Below are 24222 nucleotides of genomic sequence, written 5' to 3'. Positions count from 1 at the left end.
AGAAGGTAGAGGCAGATATCCGCACAGGCACAGTAAGGCGTGGAGAAGCAGAGTTGACATCAAGAACTGTGTCACCTTTGTGCGGAGTCAGCGTACGTCTTTCCAGGCGGGGAGGACGGATAGGACAATCCTTCAGGAAGTGTTCGGTACCGGCACAGTACAGGCAAAGATTCTCCATGCGGCGTCGTGTCCTCTCTTGAGGTGTCAAGCGAGACCGGTCAACTTGCATAGCCTCCACGGCGGGAGGCACAGGAACGGATTGCAGAGGACCAGAGGAGAGAGGAGCCGGGGAGAAAAAACGCCTCGTGCGAACAAAGTCCATATCCTGGCGGAGCTCCTGACGCCTTTCGGAAAAACGCATGTCAATGCGAGTGGCAAGATGAATGAGTTCATGTAGGTTAGCAGGAATTTCTCGTGCGGCCAGAACATCTTTAATGTTGCTGGATAGGCCTTTTTTAAAGGTCACGCAGAGGGCCTCATTATTCCAGGATAATTCGGAAGCAAGAGTACGGAATTGGATGGCGTACTCGCCAACGGAAGAATTACCCTGGACCAGGTTCAGCAGGGCAGTCTCAGCAGAAGAGGCTCGGGCAGGTTCCTCAAAGACACTTCGAATTTCCGAGAAGAAGGAGTGTACAGAGGCAGTGACAGGGTCATTGCGGTCCCAGAGCGGTGTGGCCCATGACAGAGCCTTCCCAGACAGAAGGCTGACTACGAAAGCCACCTTAGACCTTTCAGTAGGAAACTGGTCCGACATCATCTCCAAGTGCAGGGAACATTGTGAAAGAAAGCCACGGCAAAACTTAGAGTCCCCATCAAATTTATCCGGCAAGGAAAGTCATAGGCCGGAAGCGGCCACTCGCTGCGGAGGAGGTGCAGGAGCTGGCGGAGGAGATGATTGCTGAAGCTGTGGTAGTAACTGCTGTAGCATCACAGTCAGTTGAGACAGCTGGTGGCCTTGTTGCGCTATCTGTTGCGACTGCTGGGCGACCACCGTGGTGAGGTCGGCGACAACTGGCAGTGGAACTTCAGCGGGATCCATGGCCGGATCTACTGTCACGATTCGGCTGGCAGGAGGTGGATCCTCTGTGCCAGAGAGGGATTGGCGTGGACCGTGCTAGTGGACCGGTTCTAAGTTACTACTGGTTTTCACCAGAGCCCGCCGCAAAGCGGGATGGTCTTGCAGCGGCGGTAGTAACCAGGTCGTATCCACTAGCAACGGCTCAACCTCTCTGACTGCTGAAGATAGGCGCGGTACAAGGGAGTAGACAAGAGCAAGGTCGGACGTAGCAGAAGGTCGGGGCAGGCAGCAAGGATCGTAGTCAGGGGCAACGGCAGGAGGTCTGGAACACAGGCTAGGAACACACAAGGGAACGCTTTCACTGGCACGATGGCAACAAGATCCGGCGAGGGAGTGCAGGGGAAGTGAGGTATACATAGGGAGTGCACAGGTGAACACACTGATTAGACCCACTGCGCCAATCAGCGGCGCAGTGGCCCTTTAAATCGCAGAGACCCGGCGCGCGCGCGCCCTAGGGAGCGGGGCCGCGCGCGCCGGGACAGGACCGACGGAGAGCGAGTCAGGTACGGGAGCCGGGGTGCGCATCGCGAGCGGGCGCCACCCGCATCGCGAATCGCATCCCGGCTGGGGGCGGTATCGCAGCGCACCCGGTCAGTAGATCTGACCGGGGCGCTGCAGTAGCGAGGATGTTGCGAGCGCTCCGGGGAGGAGCGGGGACCCGGAGCGCTCGGCGTAACAGTTGCCAAATGGAAAAGAAGTATCGGACAAGTTCATCAACAGCAGGCACATCGGATGAAACTGGAACAGGAAGAGATCGGAGATGATGTCCATACACAACAAAAAAAAGTCCTTGTGGACTCAGAATCCTTATGATTATAGGAGAATTCAGCCCAAGGAAGAAGGTCGACCCAATCATCCTGACGAGCAAAAACAAAATGACGGAAATAAGTCTCCAGAATGTGATTTACCCTCTCCACCTGACCGTAGGACTGAGGGTGGTAGGCAGAGGAGAAGTCCAGATTGATGTCATGACGAGAACAGAGAGCACGCCAGAACTTGGAAACAAACTGCACTCCACAATCCGAGACGATATGATTAGGAAAACCATGTAGATGAAAAATATGTTGAAGAAAGTGCTTTGCCAGCTGTGGGGCAGATGGAAGATCCGGTAGCGGAATGAAATGAGCCATTTTGGAAAATTGATCAACCACCACACAGATGACTGTGTTATTACGAGAAGGAGGCAGATCGGTAATAAAGTCCATAGCTATGTGGGACCAGGGAGTCCCCAAGTTTTTTTTCGGGCACAGGTGATACAGGAACGGACAAAATCAGAGACATCGCGTTCTAGAAGCGGCCACAGTAATGCCGGGAAATAAGTTGAAAGGTCTTCCGTATTCCAGGGTGACCAGCCAGAAAAGAAGAATGACCCCAATTCAGGACTTTCCGTCTCAGTTTGACAGACACAAAGGATTTCCCAGGGGGAACTTGCTGGAGATCGTCAGGAGCTGCAGAGATCAAATGTTCAGGAGGAATAATGTGTCTAGGAGTGGAGTCCATTTCAATGACATTGGAGTATCTGGAAAGACCATCGGCTCTGACGTTTTTGTCAGCGGGATGAAAGTGAATGGAGAAATTAAATCTGAGCAGACTGGAGGTATATGAGAATCTTATGGTAAGAATAAATGCTGACCGGATGAGAAGACCCTTCTAACAAATGTCGCCACTCCTCCAGGGCAAGATTAATGGCAAGGAGTTCTCAATCTCCAATGAAGTAGTTCTTCTCAGCAGGCAAGAAAGTCTTAGAAAAAAAAACACAGGTTACAGTCTTGCCCTTGCAGTTTTTCTGGGTAAGAATGTCACCGGTTCCTACGGAAGAAGCATCCACCTCCAAAGCAAAGGGTTTCTCCGGATCAGGTCTTGTGAGGACAGGGGCAGAGGCAAACACAGTCTTTAAGCGAGTGAAGGCCTCTTCGGTCTCAGGAGGCTATGACTTAGGGTTAGAGTTCTTCTTAGTAAGGGCCACAATCGGAGCAACCACAGAAGAGAAAGGAGGCATGAACTCACAATAATAATTGTCGAATCCCAAAAAGCGTTGAATGGCACATAGACCAGTAGGATGAGGCCAATCCAATACCACAGTCAGTTTGTCAGGATCCATCTGTAGACCTTGATGAGAAACAATGTAACCGAGGAAAAAAAGGCTTGATTCTCCAGTTTTGCATAAAGATGATTCTCCCGGAGGTGCTGAAGAACCAGATGGACATGTGAGCAGGCCCAGACTGGCCTACCTGGATACCGGGAAATTTCTTGGTGGGCCGCCGGACCTGAGGCCGCTTTGAGATGCGGTTGCGTCACATTAGGGACATCCCTGTGTCCTGAAAAATCTTTTCAGGACACAAGGATGCCCTGGTTACCTCTCTGCGGCCGCTGGCCCCGCGTTAACTTTAAAAACGCAGGGGCTGCCGGGAGGTAGCGTCACTAACGTCCCGTGCGTAAGGCCATAGTAACAGAGCCTAGTGGAGCGGTGAGGAGGACACGCGCGCATGGTAAGTGACCAGTAGTGATGTCGCGAACATCGAACGCAAACGTCCGCAAAAGTTCGTGAATCGGGCGAACCGCAATTGACTTCAATGGGCAGGCAAATTTTAAAACCCACAGGGACTCTTTCTGGCCACAATAGTGATTTAAAAGTTGTTTCAGGGGGACTAACACCTGGACTGTGGCGTGCCAGAGTGGGATCCATGGAAAAACTCCCATGGTTGATGCAGAGTCTGGTTTTAATCCATAAAGGGCATAAATCACATATTATTCCTAAATGGTTTGGAATAACGTGCTTTAGAGCCCTTTAGGCAGCACATAGAGCCCCCTTTAGGCATCGCATAGTTAGATTCCCCCCTTTAGACAGCACATAGATTCCCCCATATTAGGCAGCACATAGTTAGAGCCCCCCTTGAGGCAGCACATAGTGGGATTTGAACACAAGGCCCCAGCGCTGCAAGGCAGCAGTGCTAACCTCTGAGCCACCATGCTACCCTTAGCATACATCTAATATCCACGGTTGCAAAAATGGACAGAGATGTCAGCAGAGAGTACCTGAAAAATTAGGCATGTACACATGCCTGAAAAATGTGGTATTGTTGCAGCCGCTTCTGTAGCAGCGGCCATAAAAATTGCAGCACTATAACAATTGCAGCAGCAGAGGCCAGAAAAATTAGGCATGTACACATGGATGAAAAATTGGGTATTGTCGCAGCCGCATCTGTAGCAGCAGCCAGAAAAATTGCAGCACCAGAAAAAGTGCAGTAGCAGAGACCAGAAAAATTAGGCATGTACACCTGGCTGGAAAATCTGGTATTGTCGCAGCTGTAGCAGCGGCCATAAACATTGCAGCACCATAACAAGTGCAGCAGCAAAGGCCAGAAAAATTAGGCATGTACACATGGATAAAAAATTGGGTATTGTCGCAGCCGCAGCTGTAGCAGCGGCCATAAAAATTGCAGCACCATAACAAGTGCAGCAGCAGAGGCCATAAAAATTAGGCATGTACACATGGATGAAAAATTGGGTATTGTCGCAGCCGCAGCTGTAGCAGCGGCCATAAAAATTACAGCACCATAACAAGTGCAGCAGCAGAGGCCAGAAAAATTAGGCATGTACACCTGGCTGGAAAATTTGGTATTGTTGCAGCGGCTGCTGTAGCAGCAGCCTGAAAAATTTCTGTTTGTTTTGCCAGGCAGAAAGTGCCCTAAAACATTGCGGCTTGAACCCTAGTTAGTGGCGGATAAGTCACGCAAGTCATCCGGCATTCAGAGTTCAAATACAGCAGCGTGTGGACCATTTTTAGGCCAAGGCAGGTCATCTGATCAGGCCTTGTTCAGTCAAATGTATCGCCCAGTGTCAGTCCCTTCGGGATCCATCCCTAATTCATCTTAACCCCTTAAGGACCAGGCCATTTTACACCTTAGGACCAGAGCGTTTTTTGAACATCTGACCACTGTCACTTTAAACATTAATAACTCTGGAATGCTTTTACCTATCATTCTTATTCCGAGATTGTTTTTTCGTGACATATTCTACTTTATGTTATTGGTAAAATTTTGTCGATACTTGCATCGTTTCTTAGTGAAAAATTCCAAAATTTGATAAAAAAATAGAAAATTTTGCATTTTTCGAACTTTGAAGCTCTCTGCTTGTAAGGAAAATGGATATTCCAAATAATTTTTTTTTATTCACATATACAATATGTCCACTTTATGTTTGCATCATAAAATTTACGAGTTTTTACTTTTGGAAGACACCAGAGGGCTTCAAAGTTCAGCAGCAATTTTCCAATTTTTCACAAAATTTCCAAAATCACAATTTTTCAGGGACCAGTTCAGGTTTGAAGTGGATTTGAAGGGTCTTCATCTTAGAAATACGCCATAAATGACCCAATTATAAAAACTGCACCCCCCAAAGTATTCAAAATGACATTCAGTCAGCGTTTTAACCCTTTAGGTGTTTCACAGGAATAGCAGCAAAGTGAAGGAGAAAATTCACAATCTTCATTTTTTACACTTGCATGTTCTTGTAGACCCAATTTTTGAATTTTTACAAGGGGTAAAAGGAGAAAATGTATACTTATATTTGTAGCCCAATTTCTCTCGAGTAAGCACATACCTCATATGTCTATGTAAATTGTTCGGCGGGCGCAGTAGAGGGCTCAGAAGCGAAGGAGCGACGAGGGGATTTTGGAGAGTACGTTTTTCTGAAATGGTTTTTGGGGGGCATGTTGCATTTAGGAAGCCCCTATGGAGCCAGAACAGGAAAAAATACCCACATGGCATACCATTTTGGAAACTAGACCCCTTGAGGAACGTAACAAGGAATAATGTGAGCCTTAATACCCCACAGGTGTTTCACGACTTTTGCATATATAAAAAAAATTTAAAAAAAATTTCACTAAAATGTGTTTCCCATCAAATTTCACATTTATGCAAGGGTTAATAGCAGAAAATACCCCCCAAAATTTGTAACCCCATATCTTCTGAGTATGGAGGTACCCCATAAGTTGACCTGAAGCGCACTACGGGCAAAATAACCCTCACATGGCATACCATTTTGGAAACTAGACCCCTTGAGGAACGTAACAAGGGGTACAGTGAGCATGTACCCCCCACTGGTGTCTGTCAGATCTTTGGAACAGTGGGCTGTACAAAATTTTTTATTTGCACATCCCACTGTTCCAAAGATCTGTCAGACACCAGTGGGGTGTAAATTCTCACTGCACCCCTCATTACATTTCGTAAGGGGTGTAGTTTCCGAAATGGGGTCACATGTGGGGTTTTGTTTTTTTTGCGTTTGTCAAAACCGCTGTAACAATCAGCCAGCCCTGTGCAAATCACCTCAAATGTACATGGTGCACTCTCTCTTCTGGGCCTTGTTGTGCGCCCCCAGAGCACTTTGCGCCCACATATGGGGTATCTCCGTAGTCGGGAGAAATTGCATTACAAATTTTGGGGGGCATTTTTCCCTTTTACCTCTTGTCAAAATGAAAAGTATGGGGCAACACCAGCATGTTAGTGTAAAAAATTTTTTTTTTTACACTAACATGCTGGTGTAGACCCCCCAACTTCACCTTTTCATAAGGGGTGAAAGGAGAAAAAGCCCCCCAAAATTTGTTAGGCAATTTCTCCCGAGTACGGCGATACCCCATATGTGACCCTATTCTGTTGCCTTGAAATACGACAGGGCTCCAAAGTGAGAACACCATGCGCATTTGAGGCCTGAATTAGGGATTTGCATAGGGGTGGACATAGGGGTATGCTACGCCAGTGATTCCCAAACAGGGTGCCTCCAGCTGTTGCAAAACTCCCAGCATGCCTGGACAGTCAACGGCTGTCCGGCAATACTGAGAGTTGTTGTTTTGCAACAGCTGGAGGCTCCATTTTGGAAACAGTGGCGTACCAGACACTTTCATTTTTATTGGGGAGGGAAGGGGAGCTGTGTAGGGGTATGTGTATATGTAGTGTTTTTTTACTTTTTATTTTATGTTAGTGTAGTGTAGTGTTTTTAGGGTACAGTCACACGGGCGGGGGGTTACAGCGAGTTTTAGCTGCCGCGCAAAATTTGCTGCATCGCAAACTTGCAGCCTGATACTCACTGTAAGCCCCCTGCCCATGTGAGTGTACCCTGTCCATCAGTGCATGCTGGTAGTTATAGTTTTGCAACAGCTGGAGGCACACGGGTTGGGAAACACTGAGTTAGGAAACAGACAATGTTTCCCAACCAGTGTGCCTCCAGATGTTGCAAAACCACAACTCCCAAACATTCTCAGGCATGCTGGGAGTAGTAGTTCGGCAACATCTTTAGAGCAAGATGTTGCCGAACTACAACTCCCAGCATGCTTGGAGTTGTAGTTTTGCAACATCTGGAGGACTACAGTTTGCAGACCACTAATACAGTGGTTCCCAATCTGTGTCCTTCCAGATGTTGCAAAACTACAACTCCCAGTATGCCAAAACTGTCCAGGCATGCTGGGAGTTGTAGTTCTGCAACATCTGAAGGGCCAGATGTTACAGAACTACAACTCCAAGCATGCCTGGACAGTAAGGGCATGCTGAGAATGTGTAGTTTTGCAACATCTGGAAGGGCACAGTGGTCTCCAAACTGTGGACCTCCAGATGTTGCAAAACTACAACTCCCAGCATGCCCAGACGCCAAGGGCTGTCTGGGCATGCTGGGAGTTGTAGTATACAGGGTCCCATTACAGCAATGCATGTCGCTTTACGGCGACGTGCATTGCTGTAAAGGGCCTGACCGCGACTGAAGATCAACTCACCTGTCGCCACCGCCGCCGCCTTCATCGCCGGGATCCGGGTCTTCAGGGACGAGGTAAGTACCGGGGCTGGTCCCTAGCACTCCCCCGTCCCCCGCCGCGTCCTCCGGTCTTCCTCCCGTCCTCTCCGGACTTCAAGGGGCCGGGCAGGGCGGGGGGAAGTAACCCCCCCCCCCCTGTGATTGGTCGGTTAACTAACCGACAGATCGCAGGGAATAGGAGGAGGTGTCCGGCTTGCCACCTCGCTCCTAGGCTCCAGCATGGTCCTGGCTGTCTCATGCGAAATTACCGTGCGGTCGGGTCCCAGAGACCCGATCAGCCCGGTATCGCCGCAGATCGCAAGGGCGATTTCCCTTGCGATTTGCGGCGATCGCCGACATGGGGGGCCTACATGGCCCCCCTCGGCGTTTGCCCTGGATGCCTGCTGAAGGATTTCAGCAGGTATCCAGTTCCGATCTCTGCCCGGCGAGCGGCAGAGACCGGAAAACGCCATGACGTTGTGGAACGTCATTGGTCCTTAAAGCCCAGGGTGCCATGACGTTCCACAACGTCATTGGTCCTTAAGAGGTTAAGAAAGGTGAGGTAATCCAGACTTTTTTGACCAAGGCGACTCCTCTTCTCAGTGACAATACCTCCTGCTGCACTGAAGGTCCTTTCTGACAGGACACTTGAAGCGGGACAGGCCAGAAGTTCGAGCGCAAATTGGGATAGCTCAGGCCACAGGTCAAGCCGGCACACCCAGTAGTCAAGGGGCTCATCGCTCCTCAGAGTGTCGATATCTGTGGTTAATGCCAGATAGTCTGCTACCTGTCGGTCAAGTCGTTCTCTGATGGTGGACCCCGAAAGGCTGTGGCGATGCGTAGGACTTAAAAAGCTCTGCATGTCCTCCATCAACAGCATGTCTGTACAGCTTCCTGTCCTTGCCGGCGTGTTCGTGGGAGGAAGAGGATTACTTTCACCTCTTCCCCTGTTAGATCCCTGTTGTGCTGTGACATGACCCTTATACGCTGTGTACAGCATACTTCTTAATTTATTTTGGACCTACTGAATCCTTTCCGCCTTGCTGTAATGCGGTAACATGTCAGGCACTTTATGTTTATACCGGGAGTCTAGTAGCGTGGACACCCAGTACAGGTCGTTCTCCTTCATCCTTTTTATAGGAGGGTCCTTCAACCGGCACGACAGCATGAAAGACCCCATTTGCACAAGGACGGATGCCGAGCTACTCATGTCCCGTTCCTCGTCCTCAGTGATGTCAGGGAATGTATAATCTTCTTCCCCCCAGCCACGTACAACACCACGGGAACCAGATAGGTGACAAGGAGCACCCTGGGGTTGGTCTTCCTCCTCCTCTTCAAAGCCACATTCCTCCTCTGACTCCTCTTCCTCACAATCCTCTTCCAGCATTGCCGCAGGTCCAGCAAGCGATGCTGATAAGGCTGTTTCTGGTGGTGATGGTGTCCACAACTCTTCCTCTTCACGCTCATCTACTGCCTGATCCAGCACTCTTCGCAGGGCACGCTCCAGGAAGAAAACAAACGGTATGATGTCGCTGATGGTGCCTTCGGTGCAACTGACCAGGTTTGTCACCTCCTCAAAAGGACGCATCAGCCTACAGGCATTGCAAATGAGCCTCCAGTAAAGTGGCAAAAAAATTCCCAGCTCCGCAGATTATGTCCTAGCACCCCGGTCATGCAAATATTCGTTGACGGCTTTTTCTTGTTGGAGCAGGCGGTTGAACATTAGGAGTGTTGAATTCCAACGTGTCGGGCTGTCGCAAATCAGGCGCCTCACTGGCATGTTGTTTCGCCGCTGGATGTCTGACAAGTGCACCATGGCCGTGTAGGTACGCCTGAAATGGCCACACACCTTCCTGGACTGCTTCAGGACATCCTGTAAGCCTGGGTACTTGAGCACAAAGCGTTGTACAATCAGATTACACACATGTGCCCTGCACGGCACATGTGTCAACTTGCCCAACCTCAATGCCGCCAACAAATTTGTTCCGTTGTCACAAACCACCTTGCCGATCTCCAGTTGGTGTGGAGTCAGCCACTGGTCCACCTGTACATTCAGGACCGACAGGAGCGCTGGTGCAGTGTTACTCTCCGCTTTGAGGCAAGTCAACCCCAAGATGGCGTGACACTGCCGTATCCGGGATGTGGAATAGCACCTGGGGAGCTGGGGGGGGGGTGCCGGTGATGTGGAGTAAGACGCAGCAGTGGAAGAGGACTCTGCCGAGGATGTTATGGAAGAGGATGGAGTAGGAGGAGTAGAGGAGGTGGCAGCAGGCCTGCCTGCAAGTCGTGGCGGTGTCACCAACTCCTCTGCAGAGCCACGCATTCCATGCTTGGCAGCCGTCATCAGGTTTACCCAATGAGCAGTGTAGGTGATATACCTGCCCTGACCATGCTTTGCAGACCAGTTATCAGTGGTCAGATGGACCCTTGCCCCTACACTGTGTGCCAGACATGCCATAATTTCCTTTTGCACAATGGAGTAAAGGTTGGGGATTGCCTTTTGTGCAAAAATTTTTTGTCCGGGTACCTTCCACTGCGGTGTCCCAATGGCTACAAATTTTTTAAAGGCCTCAGACTCCACCAGCTTCTATGGTAAAAGCTGGCAGGCTAGCAGTTCCGACAAGCCAGCTGTCAGACGCCAGGCTAGGGGGTGACTTTGAGACATTGTCTTCTTGCGCTCAAACATCTCCTTGACAGACACCTGACTGTGGGCAGATGAGCAGGAACTGCTCAAGGCGAGAGATGGAGAGGCGGAAAGGGGGCAAGGAGGGCAGCAGTGGTTGACCTGGCTGAAGATGCTGGATCAGGAGGAGGATGGCAGCTTTGACTTTGTGTGCTGCTTGTACTAACGTGTTGATCCCATAGGCGTTTGTGATGTGACATCATGTGCCTTCGCAAAGCAGTTGTGCCTAGGTGGGTGTTGGACTTCCCACGACTCAGTTTCTTCTGGCACAGGTTGCAAATGGCCTCGCTGTTGTCAGAGGCAGACACACAAAAAAAATGCCACACTGCTGAGCTCTGCGATGACGGCATTCTGGTGGTGGCAACAGCATGCGTTGATTGGTGTCCCGTCTGGCTGACCCCGGGTGCCGATTGCTTGCTGTCTGACTGTTCCACTAGCTCCTTGCGACGACCTCCCCCTGCTTCCAACTCGTCTCCTCCTCCTCTCTGTCTCCCCATCTGAACTTTTCCCCTCTTCTTCTCTTCTAGCGGGCACCCACGTGGCATCCACGGACACATCGTCATCATCAACACCTTCACCGCTATCTGACACCTCAAGAAAGGAAGCAGCAGCGGGTACAACATCATCATCACACCGTACATCCATGTGTGTAATGCTGCCTGACTGAGACATATCCCTGTTAACTACATCCTCTGGCAATAAGGGAATACAAACTGATGTGTAAATAACTCCTCTGACGGATCAAGTAAAGCTGCTGTGGTGCTAGTGTTGGTGGTGGCGGCAGGCGGGCAAGTGGTAGCATGAGAGGTGCCCGAAGCTAAGCTAGAGGAGAAGGATGGTGCGTCAAGGTTCCGAGAGGAAGCTTTAGTAGTAGATTGGGTGTCTTGTGATTGCCAACTAAGTCCTCAGAACTTTTGGGGTTCAGGGTACGTGGCCTCTGAACACTGGCCATTCTAGCGCCAAAGGGAATCCCAGCACCACGACGGCCCCTGTGGGGAGGCCTTCCTCTGCCTGTCATTTTTTTGGTTAAATTTGCACAAGTGTCACACCTAATGTGATTTGCACTAGGGTGACACAATTTGCCCTGCAGGCAGGAAAAATGGCAACTGTGACGTGAACTAACAGTGACAGCTGATTTTATTTAACAGCCAAAAAAGGTATTTTGTTTTAATTTTCACAACTGTCACACCTAATGGGATTTGCACTAGGGTGACACAATTTGCCCTGCAGGCAGGAAAAATGGCAACTGTGACGTGAACTAACAGTGACAGCTGATTTTATTTAACAGCCAAAAAATATATATTTTTTTAATTTGCACAACTGTCGCACCTAATGGGATTTGCACTAGGGTGACACAATTTGCCCTGCAGGCAGGAAAAATGGCAACTGTGACGTGAACTAACAGTGACGGCTGATTTTATTTAACAGCCAAAAAAGGTATTTTTTTTTATTTGCTCAACTATCACACCTAATGTGATTTGCACTAGTGTGACAATGAGCAAAAAAACTTGCCAGCAGAGTTCCCCTTTTATGCAGTGGTCCCCAACCAGGGTGCCTCCAGCTGTTGCAAAACACACGGACTGATATATTTCAGCCCTTTGAATACTGTAGTAGTTAGTTGCTTTAAAGAAAAAAAGCTTGTTGCTTGAAGGAACTTAAGTTTGATTCTGGAGTACTCCTTTTAACCAGCGGTTCCCTCCCAACCAGGGTGCCTCCAGCTGTTGCAAGACTAACGGACTGATATATTTCAGCCCTTTGAATACTGTAGTAGTATGTGGGGGAACTATAATGCACCTAATGTGGGGAACCATACTGCACCTTATGTGGGGAAACTTTACTGCACCTAATGGGGGAGAGTATACTGCACCTTATGTGGGGAAACTATACTGCACCTAATGGGGGGAGTATACTGCACCTAGTGTGGGGGAACTATACTGCACCTAATGTGGGGGACTATACTGCACCTAATGTGGGGGAACTATACTGCCAACCTAATGTGGGGAACTATACTGCACCTAATGTGGGGGAACTATACTGCTCCTAATGTGGGGGGAACTATACTGCACCTAATGTGGGGAACTATACTGCACCTAATGTGAGGGAACTATACTGCACCTAATGTGGGGGAACTATACTGCACCTAATGTGGAGAACTATACTGCACCTAATGTGGGGGAACTATACTGCACCTAATGTGGGGAACTATACTGCACCTAATGTGGGGAACTATACTGCACCTAATGTGGGGAACCATACTGCACCTAATGTGGGGAAACTATACTGCACCTAATGGGGGGGGGGGGAGTATATTGCACCTAATGTGGGGAAACTATACTGCACCTAATGGGGGGAGTATACTGCACCTAATGTGGGGGAACTATACTGCACCTAATGTGGGGGACTATACTGCACCTAATGTGGCGGAACTATACTGCCAACCAAATGTGGGGAACTATACTGCACCTAATGTGGGGAAACTATACTGCACCTAATGTGGGGGAACTATACTGCACCTAATGTGGGGAACCATACTGCACCAAATGTGGGGAACTATACTGTACCTAATGTGGGGACTTTACTGCACCTAATGTCGGGAACTATACTGCACCTAATGTGGGGGAACTGTACTGCACTTAATGTGGCGGAACTATACTGCACCTAATGTGGGGAACTATACTGCACCTAATGTGGGGGACTATACTGCACCTAATGTGGGGGAACTATATTTTACCTTTTATGAACAAGAAAATGGCGAAGTGCTGGTATAATGATGCAACACTATGGGGCTGGTATGTAATTTTTTCCAGGGCTGGTTTTCATACCCAGTCCGGCCCTGCATGTGAGCAATGGTCCTCCAAGTTGGGTGAGTAGATCAAAATCTCATCAAGATAAATGACAATACAGGTGTCGAGTAGATCTAGGAAGGTATCGTTGAGCGCTAGGAGACGGGGGCACACGCGCTGGTGCTGCAAGAAGATAGAAGGGACGGAGGAGGGCGGAGGTGAGTGACGGGCTGGGATTCGCATGGCCGGAGAGCAGACCATGACAGTGTTGTTCTGATTAAATTTATTGTTTTTTCCTAATGTGTGCTAAAATATGGTATTTTTAAATAATGTATTGTTTTTTGTGCTTATGTGAGCCAAATTTATCACCCCCTGGGATATTATGATAAATATGTCCCATATAAGCAAAACTAAAGCAAAAATTTAAAATTACTACAGAACTTGTTTACCAAAGCAACAATGATAAATGTCCCTCTATATCTTTGACAAACGCTAGTGCATGTGCCTATGATATCCTACATATACAACCTCCTCAGCAGGCTGCCATAAAAAAAACAAAAAAAAACTGGCACCACCTCAATTTATATTAAACTCCACTGTATGAGAGCCTTCAGATTCATTATTATTGGCCACACATCACCTGGTTACACAGGGAGATGTGCAGCTGAGAACAATGATTTTATTGGCTGACAAATCAGCTTCAGGGTGCGTTCAGAGAACGCTCCATCCAGATAATCATCCCCTGTAAGGGTATATTCACACGTGCATATTTTTTGCTGCAGATTTGCTGTAGAAGATTTTGCTACACATTAAAGTCTATGGGCAGCAAAATCTGCAGCAACAAATACGCCCTGCGCCTGCTCCCGCGATATAACACGGGGTCAAGGCCTGACCCCACGTCATAATGGGTCGGTTCCGGCACCTAGCAACAGCCGTGACCCGGTGGCCAATAACGGACATCACCGATCGGTGATGTTCAGTATTAACCCCTTAGAAGCCGCTGTGTCCTGATCAGCTAAGGACACACGAGGAAGGTCCTTATCTTCCTCCTCGGCGTAAGATCGGCAATTTACTGCCCCATGACTGAGATCCAGGCTGGAGCAGCAGAGCGCCAATAACACTGATCAATGGTATGGTATGGCAGAGCATTGATCAGTGTCTGCAATCAGAAGATAGCATGTTATAGTCCCCTATGGGGGCTATACAAGTCTAAAAAAAAAGTTTATAAATGTGATTTAACCCCTCCCTAACAAAAGTTTGAATCACCCCCCTTTTCCCATTTAAAAAAAAATATGTAAACAAAATAAACATAAACAAATGTGGTATCATCGCGTGCGTACATGTTCGAACTGTAAAAATATAATGTTAATTAAACTGCATGGTCAATACTGTGTATTTTTGGTAACTTTTTATACCATAAAAAATGTATAAAAAGCAATCAAAAAGTAAAATCAAAACAAAAATGGTACAGATAAATACTTCAGATCACGGCGCAAATAATGAGCCCTCATACCACCCTATATGCGGAAAAATTAAATAGTTATAGGGGATCAGAAGAGGACATTTTTAAAAGTACTAATTTTCGTGCAAAAAGTGCACTGTGTAGGAACAGAGTGCACTTTTGTCCCACATACAGTGACCCCCCGACCTACGATGGCCCCGACATATGATGAAATCGACATACGATGGCCTCTCAGAGGCCATCGCATGTCGATGTCAGCATCGACATACGATGCTTTCTTATGTCGCGCCATCGCATTAAGTGCTATCCGGCAGCGCCAAATGCTTAAGCTGCTGCCGGATAGCAGCTTAATGTTCCCCGTGTGGTGCGGTAAGTATTACTTACCCCCCCCACGATGCTCCGGGGTGCCCTCCGGGTCCAGCGCTGGCGTCTTCCGGTGTCTTCTCGGCCCTCTCCGATTACATCAATACGCTGCTGCGCACGCCATCCAATAGGAATGGCGTACGCAGCGGCGTAATGATGTCACTACGCAGGCCCAGTAAGGCCTTGCGGAAGACAGAAGAGGACCGGAGACGACAGAAGAGGACCGGAGAAGACAGCGGAGAACCCAGCGGAGGCCGGGGTCACCATCGGGAGCGGCGGGGACACCATCTCGAGCGGCGGGGACAGGTGAGTACAGCTTCCTATACTTTACATTGCACGAATCCCTCAACATACGATGGATTCGACAAACGATGGCTCGTTTGGAACGAATTACCATCGTATGTTGAGGGACCACTGTATATATATATATATATATATATATATATATATATATATGTATATTTGGTTTCGCCTTAAATTTTTTGGTAAAATGACTGATGTCATTACAAAGTATAATTGGTGGCGCAAGAAACAATCCATCATATGGGTCTGTAGGTGCAAAATTGAAAGGGTTATGATTTTTAAAAGGTGAGGAAGAGAAAACAAAAGTGCAAAATTGGAAAAACCCTCAGTCCTGAAAGGGTTAAGAATACTCAGACAGAGTATGAGGTGATGTGGCAGCCTTAGCTGTTTTAGAAAATTTAGTTTACTAATGTGGTGTAGTGAATTACCTCTGCTACTTTGGTATTGCCGATTGCCCTTCCTCAGTTTGTTTTCTCTTTTGTGTCAAGACTGACACCAATTGTTATGGACAGGGTTATAGGTAGGTTAGGTGGGTGCTAAATGAGAAATTGATTGCACTGTTTAGGGGACTTTCATCATTTTTAGGTCCTCTTTGAGTTTTATATTTACCTTTCATGATGTTTTGCATGCATTGTGCATTGTTCTATACTGCTTACATTTTGACATAATTCATGTATTGTATTATTGTAAAACTTTAATAAATCTTATAAGAACAAAACCTTTCACATGTCTCCGTGATAAGTCAGAAGTTTTATTAAAAGACAGGGACACTGTAAGCATTTTTTTTAATGTCTCGTAGAGTAAGTGTAGATGAGCAAATGAAAACATTGTTGTGAAGTATTCTTTGTATTTATTTTTTATTTGAAATCTCTGCTTGTTCTTGGATTAGGAGTGCAGTAGGTGGTCTTATCAATGACTTACAGATTACTTTTAATGTGATCTTATGGAAGGCTGTCAGTCATTAAAAGGTTTATCCATGTTTTACTGTTTTTAAAAAAGTTCCCAAATACATTTAAATAGTAAACAAGCAGTTACTTAGCTAACTTAGCTCCTGTGTTGATATCCTGGCCTTCCAACGGCAACCTGGTCTTCCTTTTTGGAGTGGTAATCATGTGATCGCTGCAAACAATCAGTGTCCTCTGCTGTCACATACTATACTCCAGGCATCATGGCTCCCATCACTGAGTGGTCATGCCAACAATATGGCACCTGACTGCCAAGGCTCGCTGATTGGCAGAAGTGGTCACATGATGTCTGTTTCAACAGGAAGACCGGAGTGCTGACGGGAGCCTGAATGGGTAATCAGCGCGGGATCAAAAGAGGTAAGTAACTGCTTAAAAAAAAATTGTAAAACATAGATAACCCATGGAGAACCCATTTAAGTAAGACCACTCATTGGACTCTTACACCCAGAGTGAGCAGGGAATTCAATCAATAATTTGCAAGTTACACTGAATAATTTGACACAAATCCATAAAGCAATCTGCTCAGCTTCTCCTGCTCTATAATGTGATGCTTATAGATTGGACTGTAATTTCATGGTGTTGGGTTCCCCTTAAGATAGTGAGCTCATATGTTCTGGGTTCTTTTTCTCCTCAGTACTATTTTCATCTTGTTTTCTTATGTGTTCTCATACATATGGTTTAGTCTATTTTATATATTGCTCATAGTGGAAGTAGTCATTCATCCTATATAGAGATGAGCGAATTTACAGTAAATTCGATTCATCACAAACTTTGCGGCTCGGCAGTTGAAAAATTATCCTGCATAAATTAGTTCAGCCTTCAGGTGCTCCGGTGGGCTGGAAAAGGTGGATACAGTCCTAGGAAAGAGTCTCCTAGGACTGTATCCCCCTTTTCCAGCCAACGGAAGCACCTGAAAGCTGAACTCATTTATGCAGGATAAGTCATCAACTGCCGAGCCGAGAAGTTTGTGACGAATTGAATTTACTGTAAATTCGCTCATCTCTAATCCTATATATCAGTAGTTTTTATTATGTCATCAAGGGATGGACATCTATGAAGCATGTATTATATCTGTGTATTATGGTGTTCTGCATGTGTTCTTTATACAGAGAGACTCTGGGAACGTATGACAGTGTTTATATTCAGAATCCAGAGGATGCTGCTGCATTATTCATGGTGGAAGGAATGTATCCTGAGCGCCTTCGTGTTCAGCCGTGGTATGAGTATCGTGATTACCGCAATAAAAAATATGGAGTTCTACTAAAGTGAGTTTTTTTTATATGCTAATATTAATATTATATTACTCACATTAATATTGCTTTATTAGAATTTTCTATGAACCTTTGTCACATAAGATAATTATTGGATATAGTTGTGTTTACATTTCTTGTCAAATCTGTTTTAAGAGTCCTGCCTATGAGTTACCAGTCATCCAGATTCTTAAAATTTACGCCATATGCCATATTTCTTCTCTCATGTGGATGACAAGCTTGTGGGCTATTTCACAGCTGGCCTAGATCTAGATAATAATTTACATTTAGGGTCACTTCTACGGGGAGCATTAGGTCAAAATAAGGTAGTAACTGTACTTTACCAAAATTAAAAAGAATGTCCATCTTTAAATTTGGCAAATAAGAGACCAGGCTGTTACTTGTTGTTAGAGTGCACTGCTTACAATTTAATGCAGACCTGTAGGCATAAAACATCAGTGTAAATCCCCTAGGATAGGCGATAAGATGTCTAATTGCTGGAACCCCCTGCGATCTCTGGACCAGCACCCCAGTAATCCGCATGCACGGAGCGAACTCTGTGCATGCAGAATACGAGCGACCACGGACATCATGCCCCCTCCCATAGAGATGAATGGAGAGGGTGTGACGACAATGGCCGCCCGAAGCGTAGCACAGCTGGTGTTCTGAACCCCCCCCACCATCAGACATCTTATCTCCTATCCTTTGGATAGGGGGTAAGATGTCCAGGGGGCAAAGTACCCCTTTAATCCCATTTTCACACCTGCTCCCCCCCTTTTCTCATCCTTATCTATGTAGTCTATCATTCTTTAGCAGGAAGGTTTATAGCCCAACTTAGTGTGAATTCTCGACATGTTAACCCTTGTATAGTTGTAAGATGTAGCCATTGTGTTTTCTGCTTATAAGCTCTGAAATGCTTTTGACCTGATAAAGGGAGGACTCCCAAATACTTGTCTCTACAAAATACAGTATATATATATATATATATATATATATATATGAACACACATGCACACACATGAACTCACATACTGTATAATCATTGATCTATCTCATCCTTCAAAGTGGGAAATAACAATGGAGTACCCCACTATGTACAAGATCTGATTACACCATAAAGTCCCAGCGAACTTTTGACATTTGATAAGTATCCATATACAGTATGTTATCATGAGTACACTTTAGTTTCTTAGAACACCATAATGCATATGACAAAACACTCCAAACCAATATTGTATACAAAAGAAAAAAAAACTGAGTCTGCACCAACTGCTTACCGTATATACTCGAGTATAAGCCGACTCATGAACGTCCCTGTGCGTCGTTGTCAAGGCAACGTGACTATTCCAGGGCCGGGCCCGAAGCGCAGCCCCCCGGTGAAGATGGACAGCCCGGAATGACTATCCCTCTGCACCGGACTGTCCCTGCAGCACAGATGGCCCGGACCAGCGCACCCTAACGTCCCGCCGAGCGGAGGTGAGTACAGAACTAAAGGGGGTGAGGGGGGGGGGGGGCTGGATGATGTCGAAGACCGCAGTGGTCTTCAACCTGCAGACCTCCAGATGTTTCAAAACTACAACTCCCAGCAAGCCGATGGCTGCCCGGGCTTGCTGGGAGTTGTAGTTTTGAAACATCTGGAGGTCCGCAGGTTGAAGACCACTGGGGGTGGAGAGTTCACTTGAGTATAAGCCGAGGGGGGTGTTTTCAGCACGAAAAATCGTGCTGAAAAACTCGGCTTATACTCGAGCATTTACGGTAAATCAGTATACATTGTTAAATAACAAAAATAATTTAATTTAAAAATAGTCACTCTCAGAGGTGTTCAGAAAATTCACAAAATTCCACCGAGGTAAACATCAACCCCTGATACAGTGCACGGTCTATCCAGGGTCCTTGTTATTCATGTAATCCACATTGATGCCCCATGTCAAAATAGTCTGGTGTATCCTAGTAACTGAGAACAGGAACTGCTTGTAGCTTTCACATGACTGGATGGGATTTTAGATACATCCCTTCCGCTCTAAACTTACTCCCAACCGATTATAACCCCTTTTCCCCCAAAAAGGACACTGACACAAGTTGTGGAAAAATTGGGCCGTGTGGCCCATTTATTTAACAAACAAATAAATAACAGTTAAATATGTTATACATATAAACATAACCAAAGTTCATTGGAGGGCACTCCCCTCCCCCAATCAGACTTGTGTACCATGCTCTTACCTCTGGCCTCGACCACGTGGCCCAGGGGCACCCAGATAACCTTCTGCACCATCCTTCAAACTCCTGAGGCCCAGAACCACCACCAGGAGGCCCAATTGAACAATCACAAACATTCATTTTTGAAACTACTACCTCCCCCGGGACCCTTTCACACGTCACACCACCTATCGCTACCCAACCAACCAAACAACAATAAAATAGGGCGGGTGGGCGGACCTTCTTCCTGCTTCCACATGCCGACTGGTGAGTACCCTCCCCCATGGAAACCTCTTATATACACTCCCCCCTCCCCTCCAGATGACCTCCCTGTCACCCCACTTTCAAGCCACCTGCTGCCGTCCCTTAAAGGGGCAGCAGTAAATTAACCCCTTATACCCCCCATTACCTTGCCATCCCTCCTGCAACCCAAATTACCTCTTATTTTATATGGAAGGGCCACTAAAACCCCCGTCAAGGCGCCACTACGCCAGGGGTTCCCCCCGCTCTGTTTGCTCCCAGTTCTGCAAACAAAATAAGGAATCCCAAATTACAGAGGTGCCAATTGCAATCCTATGGATAGGATGCTCTTTCTGAAAAAAAAAACTTGGTGGATTTACAGACAATGGCACTTAAGGGGTAAAAGAAGAAATATCATGTAAGAAAACATATCTCCTATCCAAAGGAGCGCTGGGGCCCCCACGATCTCCTGTTTGAAGCCCCTGCTCTCCTTCACAGCGGCGCGTCATGACCACCGCCCAAAGCGGGGGCAGCCACGCCCCCTCTATATAGCTTTATGGGAGAGCCGAAAATTGCCGAACGGCTCTCCCATAGAGCTATATGGAGGGGTCGTGGGGTCGTTACGCACTGCTATGAAGGAGAGCCAGGGCTCCAAACAGGAAAGGATAGGGAATACGTTTTCTTACATGATACTTCTCCTTTAAATAAGCAAGTTATGACCATATCAATTGAAATTGATGGCAGTTAGATAGTGAAGAAGGACCTTAGTAGGCCATAGGGGGTCTACTATAGGGCAGTGCAGGGAAGGCAAGGAAAGGTTCCTGTACGAGACTCTGGGGAAATAACTCCCCCTAGGTCTAGGGCCCTAGACCATGGGATAATAGATTGACATTAGACCCCTTGTATGTTTAATGTACTTATATATTTTAAAATATCATAACCCTCTCATAATACTAAACATGTCATAGATTATATAAGTGATCTATACATAGTTATGTGGACAGCAGGAACTGGGATTATCTTATTCTTGTAAAATCACTGTCATCCTATTTGGAGAAGGTGATCTGACTGCTGTAGATCGCACTGATCGCACGTTATCCGAGCGATTGACAACACATGCACACACATAGAACCTGACAATGGGGACAGTAAGAAGCTGCAATGGGTATTTACCAGTCTTTTGGACATGAGATGGCAAGTTTCACCTCTGTAATTGTGGATTGGCAAAAACCTTGCACACTTGCAGACAAGATCTATTTACGATCTATGAAAGACAGTGTCGTAGTGGCCCAGAGGGCCCACAGAGATTAAAGCGATTCCTATACCAGATGTCAGGACTGCTTAGAAGGACAGTAGTTAATACATTTCTTCTGCTTTAGAACTTCTATGTATCAGAAATCATTTGCCAGGGATACAATATCACATACAAACTGGACTGCACCACTGCACACACTCTTGCTAGAAAGTATGCTAATACAAAGTGGAAGAAGATATGAAGATATTGTCAGGAACTTAATTCAGATAATAGAACACATGAATGACCAGGAGGAAGGGACAACACAAGGTTAGACAAGTATAGCACAGAAACTAAGGGCTGAATTTCAGCAAAATGCTAAAGTTCAGGTAAGTTCCGGAATGCCCAAGTTTATGTAACCTGCTGCATGATTATGTGTGGTCATGGGTTTGAGATGTAGGGGCAATACTGGTAAATGAGGTGAGATAAGGGAGAATTACAGTATTATAACAGAAATTAAAAAAAACCTAAATATGATCAGTGCTAGATAAAAATTGTAAGGAGTAGAGAATGTTGGGGTAATATACAGTGATCCCTCAACTTACAATGGCTTCAACATACAATAGTTTCAACATACAATGGTCTTATCTGGACCATTGTAACTTGAAACCGGACTCAACATACAATGTTATGGAATTTGCAAAACGTGTCAATGGCTGGAAGAACTGTCCAATCAGAATGGATATTTCACTGGTAAAACCACTGTATTCCTAAAGTGGATGCATTGACTGGTGTCTGATAGCGCCCCCTACAGTACAGGGAGGTATTACATGTTCTGCACTCTTTACCTGTGCCAGGGTTAGCTTCTCCTTTGGGCATCAGATGAGGGCGGCTCCATTTTCCTTTTTTTAGGACACTGCGTGTACTGTACAGGACCTTGAAGAAGCTTCTGTCCTCTGCATAGACCAGTGTTTCCCAAAGAGGTTGCCTCCAGCTGTTGCAAAACTACAACTCCCAGCATGCCCGGACAGCCTTTGGCTGTCCGGGCATGCTGGGAGTTGTAGTTTTGCAACAGCTGGAGGCAACACTGAAATAGACAGTGATTTACAGCTCCCAGCAGATCTTTCTTACTTTTATGTGTAAGGATTTGCTTTATCTATATTAGTTATCTACTTATTTATGTTTAATCCTCACTTTTTCCTATTTTTGGATGACATTTTGGGGCTTCAGAACCAATTACCAGGTTTCCATAGAGTTATGGTCTCAACATACAATGGATTCAACATACAATGGTCATCCTGGAACCAATTAATATTGTAACTTGAGGGACCACTGTATATTGAACAGTATGGCTCAAATGAAACCCACATTGTGTCAAATGAACTGTTTTATGAAATACCATATATTTCTCAGGTCCAACATGATGATAAATAAAGCATTTATAAAGAGACATGGTTTTAGTTTTCAATATGTGATGCAAGACTTTGCTTAGTTTAATGCATTGTAATGTCCAAGTACAGGACATAGATGGGGAATTGATCAAAGCTGTTAAGGGACTTTTTTTTGCTTATTCTATGCGCATATATTGTTGCATGTGCGACAAAGCAACTTTCCATGCAACTTTTTCAAGGTTGTGACTTTTAAGCACATTTTTTTAAAAACCCAAGGTAAGCAAGTTTTCAATATTTCACTTTGCAGTAGTAGTGAATTTATTATAGCATAAAAATTTATTTTTGCAAAAAAAGTCGGAAGTAAAAAATACCACAGAGCAAAGCAAATAAAATCCTGTGTTTTGAAAACCCCTTATGTATACAATATCAATGGGCCTGGTATTCCGTTTCCAAATTAATGGAAATTTTATTTGAATTTGTGTTATTTAACTCCTTAACAACGCAGGACGTATATTTACGTCCTGTGCTGGCTCCCGCGACGATCGGGACCCACGGCTAATACAGGACATCACCGATCTTGGTGATGCCCTGTATTAACCCTTCAGACGCGATGATCAAAGCTGAACGGCGCCTCTGAAGTGAAAGTATCCCGACAGCTCAGTTGGGCTGTTCGGCCTGCCGCGATGAAACCGCGGCATCCCGTACAGCTTACAGGACACTGGGAGGATCCCTACCTGCCTCCTCGGTGTCTGATTGGCGAATGACTGCTCCGTGCCTGAGATCCAGGCAGGAGCAGTCAAGCACCAATAACACTGATCAATGGCATGTTAATGCCATTGTGTGTGCAGTGGGGGCTATAAAAACTGCAAAAAAAAAATATTGAAAAATAGTGTTAATAAATGTGATTTAACCCCTTCCCTAATAAAAGTTTGAATCAACCCCCTTTTCCCATTAAAAAAACAACTGTTTAAATAAAAATAAACATATGTGGTATCGCCGCGTGCGTAAATGTCTGAACTATAATAATATATCATTAATTAAACCGCACGGTCAATGGTGTAGACGTAAAAAAATTCCAAAGTGAAAAATAGCGAATTTTTGGTAACTTTTAATACATTAAAAAATGAATAAAAAGTGATCAAAAAATGTGATGAAAATAAACTGGTACCGATAAAAACTTCAGATCACGACACAAATAATGAGCCCTCAAACCACCCCATAAGTGGAAAAATTAAAAAGTTATAGGGGTCAGAAGAGGGTATTTTTAAACAAATACATTTTCCTGTATGTAGTTATGATTTTTTCCAGAAGTCCGACAAAATCAAACCTATATAAGAAGGGTATCATTTTAACCATGTGGACCTACAGAATAAAGATAAGGTGTCATTTTTACCGAAAAATGCACTGCGTAGAAACGGAAGCCCCCAAAAGTTACAAAATGGCGATTTTTCTTCAGCTTTTGACATGAATCATAGATAATTTTAAATTTTG

At 45.9% G+C, this 24222-nt stretch overlaps 1 protein-coding gene across 3 annotated transcripts in view; it reads left to right on the top strand.

Annotated features, from left to right (window-relative positions):
- Nucleotides 1-24222, top strand: part of LOC130368706 (cholesterol side-chain cleavage enzyme, mitochondrial) — a 150157-nt gene that overhangs the window by 42732 nt on the left and 83203 nt on the right. For all 3 annotated transcript variants that reach the window (XM_056572760.1, XM_056572761.1, XM_056572759.1), the window contains exon 3: nt 17530-17685. In XM_056572760.1, coding sequence (XP_056428735.1) covers nt 17530-17685 — 156 coding nt within the window. The remainder of the gene's footprint in view (nt 1-17529; nt 17686-24222) is intronic.

The sequence above is a fragment of the Hyla sarda genome, chromosome 4 (assembly GCF_029499605.1).
Source record: "Hyla sarda isolate aHylSar1 chromosome 4, aHylSar1.hap1, whole genome shotgun sequence".
Taxonomy (NCBI): domain Eukaryota; kingdom Metazoa; phylum Chordata; class Amphibia; order Anura; family Hylidae; genus Hyla; species Hyla sarda.
Note: the sequence above shows the minus strand (reverse complement) of the source record. Positions and strands in the feature narration are given on the sequence as shown.